The sequence below is a fragment of the Telopea speciosissima genome, chromosome 5 (assembly GCF_018873765.1).
Source record: "Telopea speciosissima isolate NSW1024214 ecotype Mountain lineage chromosome 5, Tspe_v1, whole genome shotgun sequence".
NCBI lineage: Eukaryota > Viridiplantae > Streptophyta > Magnoliopsida > Proteales > Proteaceae > Telopea > Telopea speciosissima.
Window position 1 is genome coordinate 55,985,958 of NC_057920.1, and position 24,563 is coordinate 56,010,520.

Consider the following 24,563-nt stretch of genomic DNA (forward strand, 5'->3'; position numbering starts at 1 on the left):
CTTCTCTTATGAATTTTGTAGACCATGGGAAGACCCCTGAACTGGCTTGACTAGTTAACAGTTCCCACTTCTCATTAGGAGGTACCTTAGATATGCTCTTACTTAGGCCTAGTTTGGTTAGATGTGAAATGAATTAAAGTGAAGTAAAACTGAAAATAAGAGTGGAGATTCAAATGTTGGGCTATACCAGCTCCCTCTCTCCCTCTCTCCCTCTCTCCTTGCTCCCTTTTGTCGAATCTGATCCGCACCCCTGATTGGTGCACTCCCCATCGTACCAACATAGAAAAAATGTTGGGCTATACCAGCTCCCGCAAGAACAATATTTCTGTTCTAGGATGGTTTTTTGGCAAAATCATAGTTTTTAGTTTCTGTTGGAAAATAGTTTTTTTTGGTGTTTAATGGTGTTTGATAAACCTGTTCTGGAAATAGTTCCAAAACACTTTTAGAACATCAATGGCATTTGATAAAAACTGTTTTGAAATGGATTCTAAACAATTGTCTTCTTGAAGTAATTATAGAGTTGCCATTAAAACTATAATCCGGTTTGAAAAGTAATTCTCATTCCATACTAAGCTAATATTAACAAAAATAATGAAAGTTTATGGATTCTAACATTGTCTTGTTAAAGTAATTACAAAAATGCCAAAATGAAAAAGTACGGATTAGACATGTCCAGTTTCTTCAAATTAAGAAGTCTTAATACATTGATTGCCAAAATGATTGTTCAAAAAAAAAAAAAAGTCATATTACATCAAATTTCAGGTGCCTATGATACGTAGCCAACTGAATCGCAATATTGATCCGCATGTCATTCATTTGAGTAGCAGGAAGCCCTAGGCGATTGTGAGAAGAGAGGTGATGGTGAGAAGAGAGTTGTGGATTTTATTGGGCACACTTCTCAACGAAAAACTCAAAAACAACCTTAGTTTATCAAACGGTTTTTTTTGGTGTTTTTGTGTTCCCAGGGCACAGAAAAACAAAAAAACTATTTCTTAGGAGAGTTATCAGACGGAGCCTAAGTAATAGAATATATGATCGGTGTTCTCTATGGGGGAGCAATAGCATGATCTCTGCACGTGCGAGGGCCAATGAGAGCGCATAATCTATGAAACATCTTAAGACGGACTCGGCTCCTGGCCAGCACCAGGCTGTGTATGTGCAGTGCTGGACACAGTGAGGCGTGAAAAGACCGTCTCACCTCTGCCCGAGCAGGGGTGAGGCAGTCTTTTCACGCGTCACTAAGTCCGGCGCTGCACATGCAGCCCGGGCAGGGTGCTGGACAGAAATCCTTTTCACCTGAAGACTTTCGATATCAACATAGCTTTTGCGAAATGCTTCATTGTATTTTGATGAAAGGAGAAGCCCAAAACCATTGGCTCTTATTACATGTTATTATTGCACTTTTAGCATATATATATGGATAAAATAGACAGAAAAAGCGCTAAACGAGAGAGTTGACAATGAGTCTGAAGTCCTCGAAACAGATAGCCCCATCTCCATTCACATCCATGGAGGCTATTATATTCTTGCAATCCTCCAAAGATAACCCAACTCCCATATTCCCTACAAGTTCATGAAACTCCTCCCCTGTCAAGAGCTCATCACCATTAAGATCCAACGATTCAAAAGCGGTTCGAAGGAACGCGCCCAAGTCCCCGAGCTCCATGTTTTTTGTGTTCATCTCCAAGAACTCTTCAATGCTCAATAACCCATCCTTGTTAATGTCACCTAGCTCCATCATAGCCTTCACATCTTGCTCACTTGCACCATACCCAAGTGAATTCAATAGTCCACCAAGCTCTGCAGAAGTGATGAAACCATCGTTATCGGAATCGAAAGCTCTAAATGCCTCCACCAGACTGAAGACATGGCTTATTACCTCTGTCTGTGAGGAGATTGATCCGAGTTGAGCCATAGATGAATGGAACTTGCTAAGTATGTTCAGTCATTGTTAAGAGATCTCTCTTTAAATAGAAGAGCTAAAAGGGCTACATATAGAGATATTCACAATACCGCCTTTATGTCGACATAAAGCTAAAAAAGAAGAAGGATCTTATTCCTCCAAATGTTATTCCTCATTATCCTCTGTCCATGAAAGATGAGCTCGACTGCGATATACAAAGAATGTACCACAGTGTTGGATGAAGGTTCTTATTCTCCGAATGATATTCTTCATTATCCTCTATACATGAAAGTAGATGAAGTTGACTGTGATAGACAATTGATGTACCTGTGTTGGGTGAAGGTTGTTTTATGGGAATGATGCATTATCAAATTAATGTAATGTTAATAAGACCACCGACAAAAACCCGATCGAGCTCATGAAAAATGTCAAATAATTTGTAACTTTACTCGTTTGCTCTTTTAGTATTGCACTTTTTTTCCCCCTTTAATGAGAGTAAAACTTGAAAAAAAATGCAAAAGACAATAACAACTTTTGATAATGACATATAAGTAGCTTTTAAGTTATTTTGAAAACCCTCTTTTAACCATAACAAAAAAAACTTTTAAAAGGATATGGCAGTGAAGCTACTTAAAGCCATCTCAATAAAGCTGATGATGGCAGTAACTGGCCTTTGGTTTTCCCATATGCAGTTAATGTAAAAACCATTTTGAATTGGGTCAAGACCGAGAAGGAAGGGAGAGGAACTCCGACTTTTGAAACATCTGAACAAACTTTCGCATTTGTAGGCTATGAGCAATCAAAAGAAGATTACAAGTTTTAAATACATTTATAGAGGTGCCATTTAGACTGTCCAATATAAGGATACATTTGTGAGATGAGCTATATAATAGGTAAGCTATATGATCAAAGAACCTTTAGGGTGGCAGCCAAAGAGAGATCCATGTCTTTGTCACTTCACTTGAACCCTTCTCATTTCATCCAAAGAAAATTTGCTCATAGTAGAAACACCATTTTTCTTGTTAGCATGGATCCAGTTGAGCTCTAGTTGAAAAATGTTCCTTTTTTTTTGGCAGAAGTTTTCTTTCACCAATGGAGTGGGAAGAATTCTCTCCCACATCCCATCACAAAGTCTCACTCCTTATTGTTTAGGATCAAAACTACTCTTCCGCTTGGCCATCCAACGATACCAATGCCCATGGTTAATATTTCCTCCTATACTATGGGTGAAGGGAAACTCAATCTTTTATTTTATTGAGCAAATTACATGCACCCCCTGGTGTTTGAAACAATAACAAAACACCCTCCCTAGCTTCAATTTTAACGTATAACCCCCTGATTGCTCACGGTTAGGGGTGTCAGATGGTCGGTTCGGCTCGGTTTCGGTCGGGCTGAATCGGTTTCAATCTTGGAATGGTGAGACCAAAACCAAACCGTTAAGAAACTTCGATTTTCGATCGGTTTCGATTTCGGTCCGCTGCGATTTTGGTTTATTTCGATTTTTTAATATTGGGTTATTACCGGTTTAGATCAATTTGTTTTCAGGTTTGAGGCACAATTAAATCTTAAATTCCTAATTTATAGTGAGGAAAGATTTGATAAAAACACCTTAATTCACCTTCCCCCAGTCAAAACAATCATACAACCATAAACAAGAAAATTGATTTAATATGTTCATGTTGTAATTCAAACAAAGAATAATAAATTATATGGGGAAGAATGGAAGATATATTCAAATCAATGGATAATTATTATTACAAATCATATAATTATTTATCATTAATTGTAAGAGAAAGATAATTAAAATTGAAATCAACGAATAGTCACTGAGAAGATAAGTAATATTGAAATCATAGAATGAACCTTACTTTCAAATCATTTATTTGACAACCAACTAATTTTGTATAGTAAACAAGGAGATTAATGGAAAAAGCATTGTTAAAATGAAATTTCTTTTTTTCATAACCTCATACTCATTGATTTGTAAGAATTCCCCTTACAATCAGAAATTTGTTCACTAACTCAATGATTTTTCCTTATCAATTCACCTATTCATAACCTTATACTCACTCAATGATTTTTTTTATCGGTTTCATTCGGTTCGGGTTTCGATTTGCTATCGATCGGCCCGATTTTCAGCCGGTCCCGTCATACCCTAGTCCAAAACCAATCCAATAAGGATCGGTTCGGGTTTTTTCGGTCGGTTTCGTTGATCTTAACGGTTTGGGTTAGGTTTTGACACCCTTACTCACGGTGTTACTAAGCTATTAGTTTTTAAAGTAAAAAAAGACCATTTTACCCTTTTAGTTTAGTGATTTATTAACCATTTTACCCTTATTCCCATTCTTCTCCTGTTGAACGGTCTTTTTCATTTAAGAGGTCCTAAAACAAATTCAGTAATGATGGGGATATCCCTGTCTTCAACCTCCGCCTAAAACAGAAAAATCAGAAAACCCCAAGGGGTTTTTGTGATTTTCAGCCGCCGATTCCGGCTTCTCCTGATGGTATTCGGCTTCCATGATTCTGGTGAATGACGACGTGACTCCGGCGATTTTGATGCCGGTGTTTGATCGTCGTTCTAATGCCCATAGGAAACCCTTAATCCGATTGAAACCCTAATAAAACCCTTCTTTTAATGGCCGATTCGGTCATGGCTGTACAGCCTTTGTGGGCCTTAATATACACCTGCTATGGTGTTTCAAACGGCAGCCATGGCTGCCGATCATGGTGGCCTTCGGCTGCCCAATTTTTTATTTTTGAAATGTCAATGGCTCTATCATTGTTTCATGTCATAATATTAAACTGAAATCAGCAAACCAGTGAGGTCTAAATATAACCGGCAACAAGTAATGGAGAGAAACAGATTAGATTAGGGTTTGGGTTTAAGAGAAAAAATTGGGGTTTCTAGGGTTTGGCTGGTCAGAACCAGCTATAACTTGGATCGAGTTCTCCAATGGGGCAAGGGAACACTCGATCAAAGTATAAGCAGATTTCCATGGCTGTTTTGGGCTAGGATGAAAATAGATCTTGGAAAAGAAAGGGGAATGGGAATCCTGGGTTTGGGGATTTTGGACTTGTTGGTGATGAACAAACTTGAAATCAGAAATTGTTGATGATGAAGAACCTGATTGGGTATCCTAATGTTCCCAATCCCCTGTCTTCCACGGATTAGAGATGATTTCTTGGTTAGTTTGAATCAATTTTAATGTGGATTTTCAGTTACTTAAAGGTTTATTTTAAATTGATGTAGAAGTTCAGGGATGGGGTTGCTCGTTAATGGTAGCAAGAGTTCGTCGGAGAAGACAGGGATAGGGTTTGGGCTATGGTTATGTTTTATAAGGGTAAAATTGTCCATGACAAAAATTGAAAGATAATATAATTATTTTCAAATGTTTAACTACACCTAACGGTTTAAACTTAACGATGAGAGCTTATTTGTATGCCTCCCAATTATCCAGAGGGTGCACGTAAAAAATGAAACTAAGGGTGCATATAATTTGCTCTATTTTATTTTATTTTTTCTAGTCACATTGAAGCTTTGATAATGTCTAACTTTGATGGAATATTGTCCACTTCACCCTATCTAATCATAGATTGAATGTCATATCGACCATACATCTTCTATATTTCAATTTCATGCTTTATAAAAGACATTAAAAGTCATTTTCCTTTTTGAGGTGAGTTCTATTTCTCGAGGATGAAGGCTTTATTAGTAAAACACATCTCTTGCATTTTTTGAAAAAAAAACCAAAAACAAAAACAAAGAGGGAAGTCTTGTACCAAATGTGACTAGATATGATCCATGTGGCATATATAGGTCATTTGCCATTTAACTAAATGTAACTCCTCATATGGCAAAACCAGATGCTTCAGTTGCTATGCTTTCCAACATTGCATCAATTTGTGACCCTCTTTTTTCCCTCCAATTTTATTTATTAAAAATTTTTTAGATGACCACTCAGTACAATATTCTAAAATATCGAATACATTGTGGGTCATCTAGAAAATGTGGACCAATTATTTTTTTTTCCCTTTTTGTCAAGCAAAAATTAATGTGTGGAACAGTGGCAGATCCAAACAGCCCCTATTCAATGTTGGTCCTCATTTTCGTTTTGTTATGTAAGTTTTTTTTTTTTTTTTTTTTGGGTCGAATTTTGTTATGTAAGTTACAATATATATATACACTAATACAGGTTCCCCTCTTCATTAAATGGAGCAATTTTCATGTGAAATGAGGATAATGATGGAGCAAAAATTATAAAGTTGATTCATCTTTAAATTTGTTAGGGATTTTAAGGCATAAGCCCACGACCTAGAGTCCGGCTCACCTCCTCGTACGAGGTCGCTCCTTAGGAGCTGACCTGCACTGAGATGGAATCCACTGCCATCAAGGAAAAATATTCCCCTCCCTCCCCCACCCCTATTCTATTCCCCTCCCCCCCACCCTGTTATTTTCTTTTTTAATGTCTTACTCTTACCTCACATCGATTTTTTTTTTAAGAATCTTACCTCATATTTGGATAAGTTCAAATTTGATTTTCTTATGAGATTACAAAAATATTGTTTTTGTATTCGTGGAATCCAATAATTTCACGTAAATGCCTTTGATTTAGGGGTGTCAATGGGTCGGGTTGGGCCGGGCCTGCCCTAAACCCTAACCCAACCCTAGAGGCCTTAACCTAAACCCTAACCCAACCCAACCCTGGCAGGGCCAAGAAACCCTCAACCCAGTCCCGACCCTGTCAGGGTTTTCTCTAACCCGACTTGACCCTGATTTTTTTTTGGTCTCTAACCCGACCTGACCCTGATTGACCCTATCTTGACCCTAATTGATAGGAGTGAGAATAAATCCATATAAAAGAATATATCTAAAAAAACCTGAAAAATTCTTTAAAGAAGAAGAATAGGAATGAGAATAAATCCATATAAATGATAAATTCATATAAAAAAATATATCTAAAAAAACCAGAAAAATTCTTTAAAGAAGAAGAATAAGAGGGGAAGCACTGTGATTGTACTTGCTAACTGTGAAGCACTATCATATTCCTGTTCCTTCTCATCCCACACAGGGAGGTAAGTTGTTGATTTTAATTTCATTACAAGTAATAACAATTAAAAACTGAAATAAGACATTCTAATAATAAATAACCTAAACTGAACCTCTGACCATAATTGGCTACACAACTTTAACCAACCAGCCTTTAAAAGAAAATATTAAATAAAGACCCCTTGAAAATTAAAGTCTCATACAAATACCATTGAACAGATTTTAACAATGGTCACAAACATTATACAATTGCAATTAACATTCCAATCATGCAATAAAAGATAAAGTGAGAGAGTGTCGATTGGGGTAGATGGAAGAGAAAATGGGAAAATTGTGGTATCGGTTCTGGGTTAGAGCTTAGAAATCAGATGGGAAAATGGTGGAATTTTGGTTTAGAGTTGAGTTCGGCCAAGCAAAGGGGCACAGCAGAAGAAGGCCGGGGTTAGGGTTTGCACCGGTACTGGTGCTAGCCCCCTTCGTCGGTGAAGGTGTTGATGAAGGTGCAGGAACTACAGCAGAAGTGGCATAATCTACAACACGATTCAAGAGAAAACCCTTGGGAGAAAGCGCAAGCTGCAGAGGAAGGTCTCATTGGCCAGAAATGACGCCACTTCCAACAGAAACGATGCCACTTGCTTATGGAACGAATTCGTTTACTTGCATCCTATGTCGTGCATCCCATGCCGTTTTGGCGACATTTCAAGGATTTTGTCAATCTTAATGTGAGATTCAAGTGAGCTTCGTGTTTTGCGACCTTAGTTTTCCTTAAACACATTTTGGGACCCAAGAGACATCCAAAAAACCCCTAGAAACCTCCTTTTGGTGGGCAAAAGCGATCTCCTTTCATCTAAAACCAAGATTGACCCTTCTTCTTAAAAAGAAGATCCATGAAGAATGAAAAGTAAAAACACATGCCTTGCACTGTTTTGGGACCCTAAGACTATAAATAGGAGCTCCTTTTCACATTTTAGAGGAGAAATTATATGAACGACGAAGAATGACGATTTTACATGAAAGAGAGACATATTGTTGCACTTTTAAAAGCTGCATAAAGTCCGGCTTGAGTTCGCCATAACACGACTCTAGGCCGCTAGATAAAAAAAAAATTCTCTATATTAAATGTTTTATTTTTTTGGTAGAATATATTAAATGTCAATGATGGATATTACACGATTCTCCATAGGTAAAACAGTAAATACAATACTCCTTTTAATAGTTTGGTCTTTTTGAATCTCGATTAAGATTAACAAGTTGGGCCTTTTGCACTATCATAGTTGGATAGGCTGTGAACATTTGTGCAAGTGTTGTCAAGTCAACGGATATTTTGGAAGCGAACCTATCGGGGGTCCTTCATGGGTGGAAACAAGCTTCAAATTTAGGCGTCATTATCTCTGAAGTTAAAAGCGCGAACAAAGAATTGATCCAGTCATTCTCTCGTGAAACTTTTAAAATTCCATGACACTCTCTTTCTAATTTCTTAGAACTTGCTGAACTTATAGGCAACTTTTCTAATATCCATAGTTGGAAAATCAGGTTTTCTGACTTGACTCGTCTTTTAAAAAACTTGGTGACTCGGTCTGGTTAAACCTAGTTAGGACGAGTCATGTTTTTTTTTTTATTATTTCTTAATTACAATAAGTTTTAATAATGACCCAAATAAAATTTCTGAATTACAATAATTATTAATAATGATCCAAATAAAAAGTTTTCGAAACAATAAGTTCATTGTCTCACACAAGAATCCACTCCTCACCTTCCTAGTTAATAAAATTAATTACTTAATTTGTCATCAATCTCTTTGACCCATAATCCACTCCTCACCGTAGTTAGTTATTTTGTAATCAATCTACTTAGACCCATAACCTACTTCTCACGGGAGTTAGTTATTTTGTGATTAATCTCCTTTGACCCATAGCCCACTCCTCCCATAAAGATGCTATAGTCATTCCAATCCCTAAAAATCAGCAACATTTTTTGTGTGGGCATATCGAACAATATTCAATTTTGGCAAGATAACAATAGGAGGGAGATAAATTACACAACTTGGTGGTTTTTTCTTGACTCGGACATAATTATCGATTATTGGAAAAATCGGACTGACCTGGACCGAGTCTGATCATTTTCTAAGCTTGGCGTATCTACATGACTCTTGACCAAATTTTATGATATTTTGACTCGAGTCGGGTGACTTGCCCGAGTCAAAACCTGGTTACCCAACTATGTAATTTCTCTTTTTAAGTATTTAGATGATACTAAGTTTAAGGTTATGTTAAATAGTATGGCTAGGAAAACTTTACTTGAGCAAAGTACCAATCCAAACTCTATTGTAAATATTCTTCATTTTTTATCAATATATTATCCTTTCTCAGCCAAAAAAAAATTCCTTTTAACATATTATCATATACACTACTTCCCCCACCAATCAAAACACAAGCAACGAGTTGTTTATGTCGTGGTTCATCTTCTCCAAGTTTGGTGTAACAAATTGAATCATCCCCGGCGGCCCACAAGCCAATACCAATGTATCGCTCGATCCTTCTGGCAAATGTTCCCTTAGAATACTCTCTGTAACAAACCCAACACTGTACTTCCATCTTTCCCTAATTGAATCTCCTACCACATACCAAACCTTTAATCTCTCATTCTTTGCAGACCAGGAATCCAACTCATCTCGCAACAAGATATCATCTTCTGTACGATTTGCATAAATCAAATACATCTCTGTTTCGTCTTCAGAATCCTTCAAGATTGCTTGGATAACTTGATAGATCGGCGTAATTCCAGTCCCGCCGGCGATCATTGCAAACCTCTTTGCAAACTTGTGTTTGCCATGGACGGTGAAGTTACCTTGGCCGGTATACTCAATATGTCCTAATGGACCCTTGATGTCAAGAGTTGAACCCAATGGAAGAGAGTCTAAGTACTGTGACATGAGCCCTTCATTGGGGAATTTAGAGTTTATACCCTTGAAATAGACTTTAATGATGAGATCGAAGTAGCCCACCTTGTCAATAGAGGTTGTTGGAGTGTATGAACGCATGCAAAGCTTTCCATTTATGGTAGCATAAACGTTAATGTGTTTCCCTATCGGCAATCCAAGGGTTTGATCTTCCGATGGTAATGCGAAACGAAAGACACGAACATCGTGAGAGAGTGAAGTCTTGGTGATGAGTTTGCATTGGATCTTTTCACATGGTATCAAAGCAACGTTCTTTGAAAGAAGAGTTGAATTGAACGAGTCATGAACTGAGTTAGCTGAGTCAGAATCGGTGGTAATTAGTTTGGCAATTTGATAATCTTCGAGCATTTTTCTTGCTTTGTCTGAGTGAATTGCATCAAACTCTTCGGTGCAATCAGTTCCAGCATTGATAAGGATGCTATCAGAGCCACCAGGGTGGTCGTTGAGGAACCGAGTGCAGTCATAAATCTGATCATGGACGACAATCCAAGCCGAGTCAACCGATTTATGCTTCTCCACCTCGGACATGGGTATCACGTCGGAGGAGGTGTTGGGCTGGTTACTCTCAGATGTCTTGAGGTACTTTTGTTGGACCATCCACCCGCCCGGTTGGTTTGCAGGCTGGGTCGGGTGCTCGAACACGATAAAGTTGTCACCATTCTGTAGCTTGCACACGCTCGCCTTCACTCTGAACCAGCAGTTGTTCATCATTCCCTACACATGTTAACATACCCAATTAATAAGTAAAATGAGGCTCACAAAGCCTTTTAAGATGTCGATGTTGATGGCTGAACCATATGCTCAACCGTAGCTAATTTAATTAGATTCATATCGAGTCTGTTGGCTTGGTTCAAGTTGGGTTGGACCAGTTTCTTAACCTCTCCATGAAACTTGGGTCGGGTTAGTTAATCTCTTCACTCGTGAATTATGCAACTTGAAATAATGGAAAGAACATTTCTGGAAGTAGAGACCACCATTTTAGGTGAAAGAATACCTGCCCTTAAAATTATTGATATATTTTAATCCACCATATGAAACATGCATGGAAGTTACCAATTTTATAGGGCAACTAGAGACGTAAATGAATGTTATGTGCCTAATGGGGTTCGATCTAGTGTATGTGTATTAGATTGGGCCATCCTAGTATGGGACAAGTTAAAAGACTTGATTTAACGACTTTCATCAGCTCTTGAGCTTTTAACGTATCAATCAAGTATGTAACATTTGATATTAGAGTCAGACACCATGTCATAGGTTCGACTCACAGAAGGCACTACCTAGGAGAGGGTTATCTGGAGTAGAGCGAAAGCCCTAAAAAATGGATTACCTGCTGTCAGGCAAAAACCAAAACCCACCTTTGGGGACAAAGGACTTTAGGGATAACTGATATGAGACTATTCTCCAAAACTCCCCTCACATGTAGGTAAGACGGAACTGCATACACGTAAACAAATGAACGGTCTAGAAACACCTGTAGCAGGACTAGAGAAAACATACTACAATACCATGTTACTTTTAGTAAAAATGATATTGTATTACATTGTGGAGACAAATACAAACACATAAAAATACCGTAACAATATATATATATAATACAAAGAAAATAAATATTTACACAATATTTCAATTAACACCTTAACCCAATTTCAATCATATCAACCCTAACCAGTAGTCATTGCCATCCCAAAACTATTTACTTCCAACTTGTAGGGGTTCTTCAAAACTTCTACCCAAACAAAACAAAAAAAAGGTTAAATACGCGTACCCCCTGTAATGCACCCAATATTCCTTGTGCCCCCCTAAGCTTCTGATAAGTCCACGTACCACTCCTCAATATTCCACGTACCACCCCTGCTTTACCCCCCTAATGCCATTTAAGTCCACACCAGGTATTAAATGCTAAAAATGACCAAATTACCCTTTCTTGTATATTTTCTAAATTTTGAAAAGACCTAATTGCCCTGACCTATTTGCTAAAATTTGAAAGACTAAAATGCCCTCATCTTCCCCAAATCATCATCTTCTTTTACCTACCCAATACTACTACCACCACCACCGCCGCCACCCACCAAATTTAAAATCGTCCGAATTCCATCACTGGACAGTAACATTGTGAAGCAGAACAAGATCCGTTTTGTCCATAAACTCAAAACCCTACTCCTCTCCAAACCCAAACACTACTTCCATCTACAAATCCTCCCCAAATGCCGCTCTTACCTCTCCTTCCCAAAGCCTCGTTCTCTCCTCTCCATGATCAACCGCTACCCTTCCATCTTCCAACTCTTCTCCATCCCCACCCCACCTTCATCTCCTTCACCCACCTATACCCAACTCTGCGTCCGTCTCACCCCGGCCGCTGCTGCAATCGCCGCCGAAGACTCCGCTCTCAAATCAACAATCACCGCCAAAATCCAGAAACTGCTCATGCTCGCTACCCACCACCGTCTCCTCTTGTCTAAGCTCTGTCACCTTGCTCTTGACTTAGGTCTCCCTCCAAACTTCTGCTCTCACCTTTGCAACGATTACCCAGATCGGTTTAAGATGGTACATACCACCTATGGCCGAGCCCTCGAGCTCGCCTCTTGGGACCCTGAACTTGCCATCCTGATCCCACCCGATGAAACTCGACCGGTTGGATTGACTGTTGACAGGCCATTGAAATTCAAGCATTTGAGACTCCAAAAGGGGCTGAATTTGAAGCGTCGTCATCGGAAATTTTTGATCAAGTTTCAGGAATTGCCAATGGTTTCGCCTTATAGAACACACCTGATGAGGCATAAAACACCCCACCTATCAGAGGCTGCCACATGGCCGACCTGACCTCAGTCCGAGAACCGAATTGGGCCGAGCATGAAACCGGGCAGACCCCATCTCCGATAAGTCACCTGACAGAGCCAGACTCGCGCAAGCTAGCCGGTGGCTGAGGTCGAGCTCATACAGGTCAGCCATAGACTCCTGGCCGAGCTTATTGCCGAGACCAACCTCTCGGGCCGACCTCCTAGGCCGAGGTGACGGCCAAGGCCGACCTACCATGCCGCCCTCCTAAGCCGACCTCCGAGGCCGAGCCCTCCTCCACTGAAGCTGCTATAGCGCCCCACCGGGGATCTCCGGGCCACGTCAGCGCATCCCGAGAATCACGGGATAAGGATCGAGCCATGATCCCAGCGCAACACGGAATCACACTCTACATGGACTCTTACCTTAATAAGAGCCCGACCCCGAAGATAGCTCTCCACTCCGCTCTACGTGAGAGAACCTTCCGAAAGAAGGACTCCTACCATACTAGGACTCTCCCAACCGCCTCATCTCATCTTCACTCTATAAATACCCAGGTATGGAGCACCATTCCTCATCTCACTTTTACTAGCAGTTACGCTGTTGCACTGGTGATCTAACTTTAGCATCGGAGAGTCCTAGGCCGGAGCCACATCGGCTCTCTTGTGCTCATCACTTGGTCTTTGCAGGCTCATCCGTGGGCGAACCAAGCATCGGAGATTTCCACCATCAACAACACCATACTTGCCTTGTTTGAGTGATGTAGAAGAAGACTTTAACTTACTCAAAATCTAGAAACCCGTTTCGGTCCCTATCAATTTCAAAGAATAAGTTGGGATCATAGATGTGTACCCATTCTTTTTCAGGAAATAATCAAATTCGTTGATACTTATCCACCCATCTCCATCCACATCCATGCTCCTAAACAAGCTTTCACCATACTTCTTAAGCTCAACTGGACCAGCTTCATAAAAAGCTAAGGCAGCCTCATGTATCTCTTCCATTTATCTATCTCTCTCTCACTTGTCTGTGTATGTGTGTGTTGTGGTATGAAGGTCTCTCTAGGTCTTTTTTATATTTGCAGAGATCAACAAGATAATTTGCAGTCAATCAATAAAAACAAAATGCCAGATATGATGGGGAAATTTTTGGATTTTATTTTGAAGAAAAGTCGTCGTTTGACGAAAGATAGGTCAAGAACGACGTAGAGTAGACCCAGTCTTTGGCGGCGATTGCAGCAGTGGCCGGGGTGAGACGGACGCAGAGTTGGGTACAGGTGGGTGAAGGAGAGGAAGGTGGGGTGGGGATGGAGAAGAATTGGAAGATGGAAAGGTAGCGGTTGATCATGGAGAGGAGAGAACGAGGCTTTGGGAGGGAGAGGTGAGAGCGGCATTTGGGGAGGATTTGTAGACGGAAGTAGTGTTTGGGTTTGGAGAGGAGTAGGGTTTTGAGTTTATGGACAAAACGGATCTTGTTCTGCTTCACAATGTTTCTGTCCAGTGATGGAATTCGGACGATTTTAATTTTGATAGGTTGCGGCGGTGGTGGTGGTGGTAGTATTGGGTATGTAAAAAAAGATGATGATTTGGGGAAGATGAGGGCATTTTAGTCTTTCAAAATTTTGCAAATAGGTCAGGGCAATTAGGTCTTTTCAAAATGTAGAAAATATAGAAAAAAGGGTAGTTTGATCATTTTTTAGCATTTAATACCTGGTGTGGACTTAAATGGCATTAGGGGGGTAAAGCAAGGGTGGTACGTGGAATTTTGAGGGGCGGTACGTGGACTTATCAGAAGCTTAGGAGGGTACGAGGAATATTGGGTGCATTACAGGGGGTATGCGTATTTAACCCAAAAAAACAAAGGGTTTGTTGCATGTGAAAACCTCCGTTGCCCGGTTCGCCCACGGATGAGCCTGCAAAAAATCGAGTGAGCGCAAGAGAGCCGATGTGGCTCCGGCCTAGGAATCTTCGACGCTCAAGTCAGGTCTCCAGTGCAACAGCGTAACAGCTTAGTAAAAAGTGAGATGAGCAATAGAGCTCCATACTTGAGTATTTATAAAGGGAGGTGAGGCGGTTGGGAGAGTTCTAGTATGGTAGAAGTTCTTCTCTTGGAAGGCTCTTCCATGTAGAGCGGAGTGGAGAGACATTTTCGGGGTCGGACTCTCGTTAAGGTAAGAGTCCATGTAAAGTGTGATTCCGTATTGCGTTGGAATTGTGGATCGACCCTTATCCCACGATTCTCGGGTGGTGCTGACGTGGCCCCGTGATCTCCAATGGGGGCATTATGGTGGCCTCTGTGGAGAGTTCGGCCTCGGCCTATGTGACCTGAGGGTCATCATAAGTTGTGTGTGGGCTCGGCCGCACTATGGTGCTCCAATCACGGCCGACTTGCGTAGGCGCGGACCAAGGGGTCGACGGGCGTGCAGCTCGGCCGTGAAGGGGAGATCTCTGGGTCAGCATTGATCTGTCATCGTGTCGTTCACTCAATGCTCGGTTGAGTTCTCGGTGAGGTGCGTGCTCGGCTGGGTGCTCGACCCCCGAGTGGCGGAGTATGAATTTTGGCGATGACCTGGTCGGCCCGGCTCCGCACGACTCGATTCAATTCAGAGATTGTCCTCGACTCGGCCATGTGTCAGCCTCTGATTGGTGGGTGATTTATGTCTTATCAGGATTTTTCAAAACCCTAACCATTTAGAGAAAGGGGCCATTTAACTTAGTACGCTGACATTCCATCCGCCGTGACTAAATCAAAAGTCCAAAGCAATTCACATCATCCAGTTGTTTGATGTAAACATGACATTTGTTGTTGAAGGAAAAGTTAAAACCCAATACATATGGGTCAACATCAAGTTTAATAATATGTTGGGTTGGACTTTGGAGCATGGTTTGAGGGATCGGTATCGGAACGATTCATGATACTTAGATCCGGGCAATCCCATATTAATAATTTGGTATGATCAAAGGTAAAAAGATTAAAAATTGATTTTTTTTAAGAAAAATAATGATAAATTTGTTCGATCGAAATCAGCTCAAGACGATCTGAATCAGTATCAACTAAGACCGATCCCGATACCAATTACTAATACCATGCTGTAGAGGTACTTACCATGACATTCCATATGAGAGTCTCAGGTTGAGTGTTGAGAGCTTCATCCCAAGCCCTTAAAGCAATCTCTTTGGTACCAATTAAGTCATCTAGCTTCTCCACCTCAAGGGACCAAAAGCACCAGCACCAGTACTTGCCATATTTGTTAGGTTTCTCCTTAATGTCCAAGTGGCAAACCATCCACGTTTCTCCACCGTCCAATGTCACCTCAACACGTATTATCTTTCTTCCTCCACCTATTAAAAAAAAAGTACAAAACATCAAATTAAATTAAAGCCGCTAAGGTAAATTATAAAGGGAGAATGTTTTCTGTGCCACAGCGCAGCCTGTGCAAAGGGCTGGGTGGTTATTACACTCACCCCATGTACATGAGCGGAGGCTGCGCTGCGGCACAAAGAACAGCACCCCAATTATAAATTACCTGAAGATTGAATTTACACTACACAACTTTCTAATTCTCTGGTTTCAAAAAGGATTTTGATCAAAATTATACAAGAAGCTGCCAGATGAAAAGGCTAACTAATATGCACCGAAAAAAAAAGGCTAACTAATAAGCTTTTGGTTTTCCGTGCTGGTCCGTTCCTTGGAAAATGTTTCATCAATTGCAACCACCAAAATTATACTATAAAACACCATGGAAGAAAATCAAGCCACCTGGTTAACTTGTCTAGTGTCTTTGTCATCATTTCCAAGGTAGGGTTCATGAATAAAGATTTCTGATCTTACCTATTTCATTGTTTAACTTGATTTGTATATTTGTAATTTTTATATATATATTTTATATTTTCTCGAAAAAGGGAGAGAGAGTCATGGATTATATATATGAGAAAAAGAACTCTCTGGAGTGTACGTCTTGTATCAAGACATAGAGTGGGGGTGAAATGACTCCTCTCATCATCACCCCTAATTGCTACTTGATTGCATACGGTGCATGACTCTTGCACCTAGACACAGAATCGCTTGAAATGATTGTTGTGTCTTTGGGGATTTTTACCTTTCTATGAGACATGACGGTCTTTTCACATGGCTCTATGTCTAGGCAGAAGAGTCACGCACCATATGCAACCAGATAGAGTTCTTTTCCCCATATATATGCAAATTTATTAATTTTCTAATAATGAAGTAAGTGATTTTGATAATAAGGAAAATCCGAAAATGTTCTCTGTGGGGAAGGCAAAGGCCACATCTAGACACAGTGAGGAGTAGAAATGATCACCCCACTTCCATGAAAGGCGGAAAATCTGCCCTCCAAGGTGCCAGCGCACACTCTCATTGTCTGTCGTGCATACATGGCCCCTGTGCTCCACCACAGAGAACGAACTCCCTTCATAATATTATGAAACCAATAATAAGGGAGTTTATAATAGAGTCTAGAACCCTCTTAAATATTAAAAAAAATAAAAAAATTCCTATATATTTAATGGGAAAGAGAACACCCCACCCGGTCGCTTAATGCACGTCACTCTTGGACCCTGACATAGGGATGTGCAAAATCATTATCGCACCCCAAGAACCCCAAAAATGATCAGAGATGCAGCAATCATTTGGTACCCCACACAGAGACGACATGTCTAGCACGACCAGGTGGCGTTCTTTCTCTCATATTTAAATGATTCCATTGGAACCTGTATATGCGTAGCCCTTTAACTTATACGGCCTTTGAGTCGTCCAGGAGTTTATCGGCAAGATCTCCTCGTGACATGGCGTTGTTATCACGGAGTTAATATTTAACTCGTTGATGATGTATTCGGGCTTATACCACCAAGCTGCATCGAATTAACGATCAGAATCAGAATCAGAATCTTTGAAATTTTTTTTTTAAATAATAAAAAATTCTCCAAGTTGGTCTCAAGAGTAGGCGCAGTGCACCTTCGGTGTTCGCTAGCTCGGAATCCACGTGGGATGGAAGGACTCTGTTGTCACTATAGTGATAGTAGTTCTTTGACTCCTCTGTGGTGACAATTATAAGCTTTAGCCATTTCACCATCCGCCCTCCAGTAAACCCCGGTATGATCATCCGTATCGGAAACCCATGGTCAGGCGTTAAAAGCTCTCCGTTCTGCATATACGCCAATATGATATCACGCGATGGATCCATTGCGATCTCAATCTTGATGCTGGTCCCATATTTAGATCCACCACCGCCATTCAAATCCTCCGCTCCTTCAAAACACACGTTCATTGCTCCCATCTGACGGCTATAGATACCGCACCGCTTGAGTACATCTCTTAACCGTACACCGCGCCACACAGAAGTGGAAATACCCGCAGCACCCCAGTTGAATCCAATAGTTTTCTTCACCATATTCTGTTCTTTGCGTCGGTTCCCGGCGCAAACGAGTGTGACCGGGAATTCACAACTCGGGAATTCGTTCACGAGCTGGTCCATGGTGAACCGGGTTGGACGCTTGACCAGTCCGGTTACCTCCACTGTCCAATCCTCCCAGTTTCCTTTGGGGACATGGCCATGGTTACGAACGTAGTGAAGTGGTGCAGGAGTGATGAACCCGTGATGCATCAACCGAGTCAAGGATGGTTCGCAATTGAAAGGGTGCTTACCGGTGAGTCGAATCAATGACGGGTTACGCTCGACCCAGCTATCGGCTGTTCCCTGATCACGTAAATCTAAGATTGACGGTTCAACCTCATCGTTAACTTCTCGGAGATGATACGTCCACTGAGAGTCAGACTCGCCTTCGTCTTCACTCGAAGAATCGTCCACTGGAACGGCAAACCGCCGAGTGAAAGGGGTTCGGTAGCCGTGGATGACGCCGGTCAGACCGGGTTCAAGGTACTGTCCGTTATGAACAAAGGCAGCCATTTAAATTTGAAGATTGACAGAGAGCCTCAGAAGGGAAGGACAGAAGGAGGGAGAGGTGTCTCTGTTCTTGGGATTCACTTTCTTATTCACTTTTTGTGACGCTAACTTCCTAGAGTTTTCAGTTTCAGATGGTTTGGAAAAGTGGAAGAAGGGATTTTTCTGGGAATATTTATAGAAAAAAAGTGTGGAGGGTGAGGGTGAGGGTGAGGGTGGGGGTGGGGCCTACTGCCAATGGGAGGTGCCAGAAGTAGTAGAGCCGGAAACTAAGGGCGCCGCCAACTGCGGAGCCGGATATACCGATATACTAAGTATATCCTGCGGAGCTGATTTCATTTCGGGGTTTCGGGTCTTTTGAATGGTGGGTCATCATTTCACTTGAGTCCGTAGACAAGCTGCACCCTAAGGCCTAAGCCGGTCAACGACAAATTTTTTTGTTTTTGGTCGAAAGTCTTTTAAAAGATGGTTTGATTGTTGAAAAGTGTTTTCCACTAGGGATAAACGGATCGGATTCGGCTTGGATAGTGCTATATCCGTATCCGCATCCGATTAATGTTTGAACGGATTTGAATAGTGTTAAATGGATACGGACACGAATGCGGATCAGATATTTTATTCGTTTACATGTAAATATAGCTTTTCGGATAACTATAGTCTATCCGTATCCGCATCCGTTTAACTTTTAGACGGATTCGAATAGTGCTAAATGGATACGGACACAAATATAGAAACGCATTTCGGCTATTCATTCACACCCCTATTTTCAACCACAAAAAAAAGAGGGAAAATATCAGCCCCCTCCCCTTTAAGTTTCCTTAATATCAACCCTGTACCTAAGTTTTGAAAAATGATAAATTCCCTCCCCTTGTTTATAAAGATTGTATCAACCGTAGCTTAATCATTAAAAAATGCCATTAATTGATGATGTGGACATGTGTAATTTTTGTAAAACCCCAGATTAGTATTCATGTGACTTGCTACTCTACTTTGTTCAAGGATACACATAGGTGTCATCAGGGTTGCAATAGGGTTGGGTTCGGTCAGACTTTATAGAACCCTAGCCCAATCCTAAGTCCACTTACCTGAGCTCAGGCCCGACCCGACCCTGACTCAAGGCCATAAAAATCCAAACCTAACCCTCCCTTAGGGTCGGACCGGTCTGACCCTAATTGGCCCTGATCATGAGGAGGGGTAAGGAAATATATGGGCTGAAATGGGCCGGGGAGAACATTATCAATTTTACGTAAAACAACACTATAATAAAATATATTATATCACTTATTGTCTTCATATATAATATATTATATAAAAAAAATGTGAGTAACGTTTAAAATTTATAATATATATAGGGAGAAGTTTTCATACACAGCCGTGTAAGTATGCACGATGGTGTCCTCTCTCACAAAGAGTTGGAAAAGTCATAAACCCCCCACCCATTAATTAATGCCTTGAAAATCCCACCCTCTCACACGACTGTGTAAGTCGTGTATGAAAACTTTTCCCATATAGATATATTTTATAGTATTTACTTAAAACAGGGTTGGACTTAGCCTGGCCAAGCTTACCCCAAGACCTCAACCCTAGCCCGACCCGACCATTACTCAGGGCAAAAAATTTTCAGCCCTAACCCGCCCTCAAGACCAAATATCTCAGCCCAAGCCTTGTTCGGGCTCAAGGGGGTCAGAACGGGTTCGGACCGACAAGGTCAAACTTGCATCCCTAAGTGCCACACTGCCAGACTACTATAGTTTTCCTAGTCACGCGGTCTCACAATCTCATTCCCTTTTATTTCTTCTCTTCCTTCTTTTTTATTTATTTTTATTTATTTTTTATTTTTTAATTTTGCTAGAGGGTCAAATTGTATTGAAAAGAATAAAAGAATGCAGAAACTAACGTCTGGGTATACCCAGAAGAGTAAGAAAGAAGCTCCCAACTGCTACCTAAAAAAGCGAAATCTAGGTCTACAAAGAGCGTCAATAGCTAATTTACCGTAGATGAATCTAGTAAAAACAATCAAAGTAGAGCAAATGCCATTTTTGGCAAAATCTTTAGCTAAGTAGTCCAACGATAGGATTCGCCTATCTAAAACAGTGAAAAAATCTTCTTACTGATCTGATTTTGGAAAGGAAGGAGAGAGAGAGAGCCGAGGAAAAGATTTTGCATGCACCGATTGAACTACAGCTCCAAAATCAGACTCTATCCATTATTTCGTAATTCCCATATTCTTGGCCACTGAGATCCCTGCAATCAAACTTAGAAATTACTCTTTATTCTTAATTCCAAGAAATCTTCGGTAAGATGAGATTGATTTTCCTAAATGATCACGCAAGATATCATCCGCTCCAGCTCTGCCCGGATTTTATCCAATTGTGCTTTGGATTGCACCAGAATATTTCCAAAATTTCCTTCTCATTGCTCAGAATAATTGGTAGACCCAGACTAAATTTGACTCCCACAGATCTCTAAGGATTCTTGCAAAATATATTTTGGGACAGTGAATCTTTTATGGTAGCTCCTAGCATTTCTACCTACCCAAATATGATAAGAAAATTTCACTATCAACTTTCCAAACATTCATCAGTGCCATTCCTTGAAATTTGTGTCTCCACCAAATTAAGCACTAGTTCAACAATGGATTGATGGTACTGATTGAATAGGAAGAATCTCCTTATAGAATTTACTAACAATGATTGTATGAAATTCTGAGTTTGGTGGTGGTTTTGTAGTTGTTTGTAAAAAATATTTAATTATTATTAAAATTAAATAAATTTTTTTAAAATATTTTATGAATATTTACCGTTAAATCAATGGCCGAAATTCTCTATATTGGTTGTTTCGAAGAATTAGAGTTTTTTGATGATCATATTTTTCATACCCAAAAATTTATTATACAATGTTGCTATAGTGGAGGGATTTAAATATAATATTTCTATCACTTAGAGGTTTACATGTTATATCCATCTATTGTTGGGTTTGTTTATGAATTAGTGTTATATATTGGGTAAAAAGTACTTATTAATATAGATGAGTTAGATTCACCATGTATAACCTCAATTGAAACACCTTGTAGGGTCACACTCACCATGACAGACTGTTAGATGGCTTTCTATATCAATGTAGCGACAGAGGAGACAGATACCTCACAACTCTATTAGCCAACGATTTAGATTTTCCAAGCCAAATCAGGCCCGAGTTTATATGCAATTTGGATCCTCTATTGTCGAGCTGTCCCGTCCTGCCGTGCTGCGCAGACACAAAAAGGCAGGAAATGATTGCCTTACCCCCACTCGGTCAAGGCGCTTGAACAGGGGTAAGGCGGTCATTTTCTGCCTTGCTGTGTCTACGCAGCTCGGCAGTAGAGGATCCGGATCCGGATCCGGTGGGGCTAGGTGCTTGAAATCGAATCGATAGGGTCCTTGGTCAAAATTTATGCTTCAAATAGGGCTAGGTTTGGGTGTCTTTCAGCCCAAATTTTATACTTGGCTAGTTCATAATGAATAATTATCCCCTCCAATTTGTTGCCCACCCCAATTCCCTCCAATTCCTCACATAGGAGTGGAAATGACCACCCTACCCCAGCTTGGGCAGTGTGTTAGGACAAGGGGTAGGGTGGTCATTTCTATTCTTATGTGAGGAATTGGAGGGATTGAAGCGGGCAGCAAATTGGCCAAAAAGATCCTGTCCAGCATCCTGCCCGGGCTGCATGTATAGCCCCAGACAGAGTGAGGCGTGAAAAGACCGCCACACCCCTGCTCGGGCAAGGTGTTCGGGCAGGGGTGAGACGGTCTTTTCACTCCTCACTCTGTCCAAAGCTGCATGTGCAGGCCGGGCAGAGTGCTGGACAGAAGCCAAGTCCGCGAATTGGGGGGGATAACGATTCGTTCATAATTACCCTATATCGAAGGGCCAGAGACAGAGAGAGATGCCGAAACTGACTAGCTTTGTTACAACTGAAAACGATTAACATGCATGAACAGCTTTCATTCTTTCCACAGGTCATGTTCTTGATTGCCAAAAAACCCTGGTTTCAATGGGAAAGGAAAAAGCGGAGAAAGAGAGAAGGGAGAAGAAGTCCAGCAAGAATCATAGCAGAGTAATTGTCACTGTCTATGTTGAATCATCATCAACTGTTGCAGACCATAAACCACTTCATCATGGAAAATCCAATTCCTGCAAATCGAATAGGCAAAACCATTTCTCCTCTAAACCTTCAATATCAACAAGATATGGTTCCGATCGTAAGGCACATCTGCTTGCCTATGCTCAACAGCTAAGGAAGGAATTCCTGGAGACGAATTCCAGACCCACAAGAAAGGTAGGTAGGTAATTAACCTCATTTTTTTCATACAAATTTCTTATTACATTGCAAGTTTTGATTGACAATGGTTGAATTATAGTCGAGTTGGGGACATTCTCGAGCGAAATTTCGTCTATTCTTCCAAAGGATTTTCAATCCAGTGAGAAGCAAGCAAGGATATGATGATGAGCCGTTTCTATCAGAGAAGGAGAGATCCGAGAACAAATCTAATGCCCGAAGGAATTCTTCAAACCACTTCTGTGTAAGACATACATACTTTGCATCGATCGATCTACACTTCCCCTCTTTTTCATTTTCTTGTGTGATCCCACTGCAGGGGTAGGGTCTGGGTAGGGTCATAATGTATGCAGCCTTACCCCTGTTTTCGCAGAGAGAGAGGCTTTTCCAAACTCGAACCAGTGACCATGGATCCAGATCCCTGCCTGAGTGGGGGTAAGGCAGTAATTGTGCACCTTGCTGTGTCTTGCCAGCACGGCGCAGGACAGGCAGGCGACAATAGAGAATCCAAATTGAGTGAGGACTTGGTCACAATGGAGCAACTTTTACAGTTACACCCAGACCTGCCCTCTCATTTGAACGCGGTTCTAAGCATCAATATTCCAAATGCAGATTAGATCTGACTATATATAATTGGATTATTGTGATTGATTCTAATTATGCATTCTTTTCATACAGTTTGTTTGCTAAGTCTTGCACTTGTTGGTTCACAGTTTTCCCCTTAATATATTTGTGTTGCAGAGGCGACTTAGGTCTATGCTTAAAAGGTTATCTTGTGGTTGGAAATGCCACAAGGGGTGAAAAAGATCTATACTTGGTCGCATGATCTCTATACAAGCATCTGGACCAATGGATGAGTATGCTTCGGTATCTACCTAGGGGGTAGAGGCATCATTTCACAATGCCCTGTGATAGGGCTTAGAAAACACCACCAAGTAGAGATCTTTTTCCCATATATGGATTATATATATTCTTGATTTTCACTAGTTGGTGCAGTACCACATCAGTCTAATCCTTGCACAGCAAGAGAGAGAAGATCATGATATCATATTTGGGATCGGACAGTGTTTATATTTGGGAGAATCTTGTTGTAACGACAGTTAATGAAAAGGAAGTTCTAATCTTACTTCTTTGCCTTTTTATTATAACACAATACTGTGAAGAAAAACTAAAATCCTTCCTATATGAGGTAAACGGAAACGTTTGTCCAACGCTAATGTAGATGTATACTATAGCGAAGTGGGAAGAATATTCTCTCCAATTCTCTAAAAGTGTAGTGCAGTGTAGTGCGGTGTAGTTTGAGGTTGAGAGCTCGACACTTGGCAGGTACGACATCTAATGGTGCCGAGTTCAAAAAAAAAAAAAAAAAAAACTGACTCAATCAACCTTGAATCGTTGGATGTCGTGTCTGCCAAGTGTCAACCTTTCAAACCCCAAACTGCACCACATTCAACGATCAAGAAATTGGAGAGGATTTTAATCTGCAGTGGACCTACTCTGCATTAGTGGTGTAAGGCCATGTCCAGCTTGGATCCATGTCATCAATCATATTTCATGGGTTAACCCCGGCGTAGGGAGAACATCTAGAAGGTGTTCCAATGAGAACCAATAAGGTTGAATTCTACGTCTAAGTATTCTTTG

The 24,563-nt window shown here is 40.7% G+C and overlaps 2 protein-coding genes across 2 annotated transcripts; both read right to left on the reverse strand.

Annotated features, from left to right (window-relative positions):
- Window positions 1–1,330: 1,330 nt before the first annotated feature.
- On the reverse strand, window positions 1,331–2,022 carry LOC122660972 (probable calcium-binding protein CML29). The gene has a single exon (XM_043856237.1). It carries the CDS (start codon window positions 1,913–1,915, stop codon window positions 1,442–1,444), a length of 474 nt encoding a protein of 157 aa, XP_043712172.1. The 5' UTR covers window positions 1,916–2,022; the 3' UTR covers window positions 1,331–1,441.
- A 7,350-nt stretch (window positions 2,023–9,372) lies between these two features.
- Window positions 9,373–18,627, reverse strand: LOC122663398 (nitrate reductase [NADH]-like). The gene is made up of 4 exons (XM_043859073.1): window positions 17,659–18,627; window positions 17,415–17,555; window positions 15,790–16,025; window positions 9,373–10,623 (listed from the first exon to the last, which is right to left on the reverse strand). The coding sequence occupies exons 1-4, from the start codon at window positions 18,608–18,610 to the stop codon at window positions 9,373–9,375; spliced, it is 2,580 nt and encodes an 859-aa protein (XP_043715008.1). The 5' UTR covers window positions 18,611–18,627.
- Between the last annotated feature and the right edge of the window lie 5,936 nt (window positions 18,628–24,563).

Coding starts and splice junctions, on each gene's coding strand:
- LOC122660972 (XM_043856237.1), bottom strand. CDS start 1,915: ATGGCTCAACTCGGATCAATCTCCTCACAGACAGAGGTAATAAGCCAT.
- LOC122663398 (XM_043859073.1), bottom strand. CDS start 18,610: ATGGCTGCCTTTGTTCATAACGGACAGTACCTTGAACCCGGTCTGACC. Junction 17,556..17,658: donor CGAGCTAGCGAACACCGAAG/GTGCACTGCGCC, acceptor AATTCGATGCAG/CTTGGTGGTATAAGCCCGAA. Junction 10,624..15,789: donor CTCTCATATGGAATGTCATG/GTAAGTACCTCT, acceptor TAACATGTGTAG/GGAATGATGAACAACTGCTG.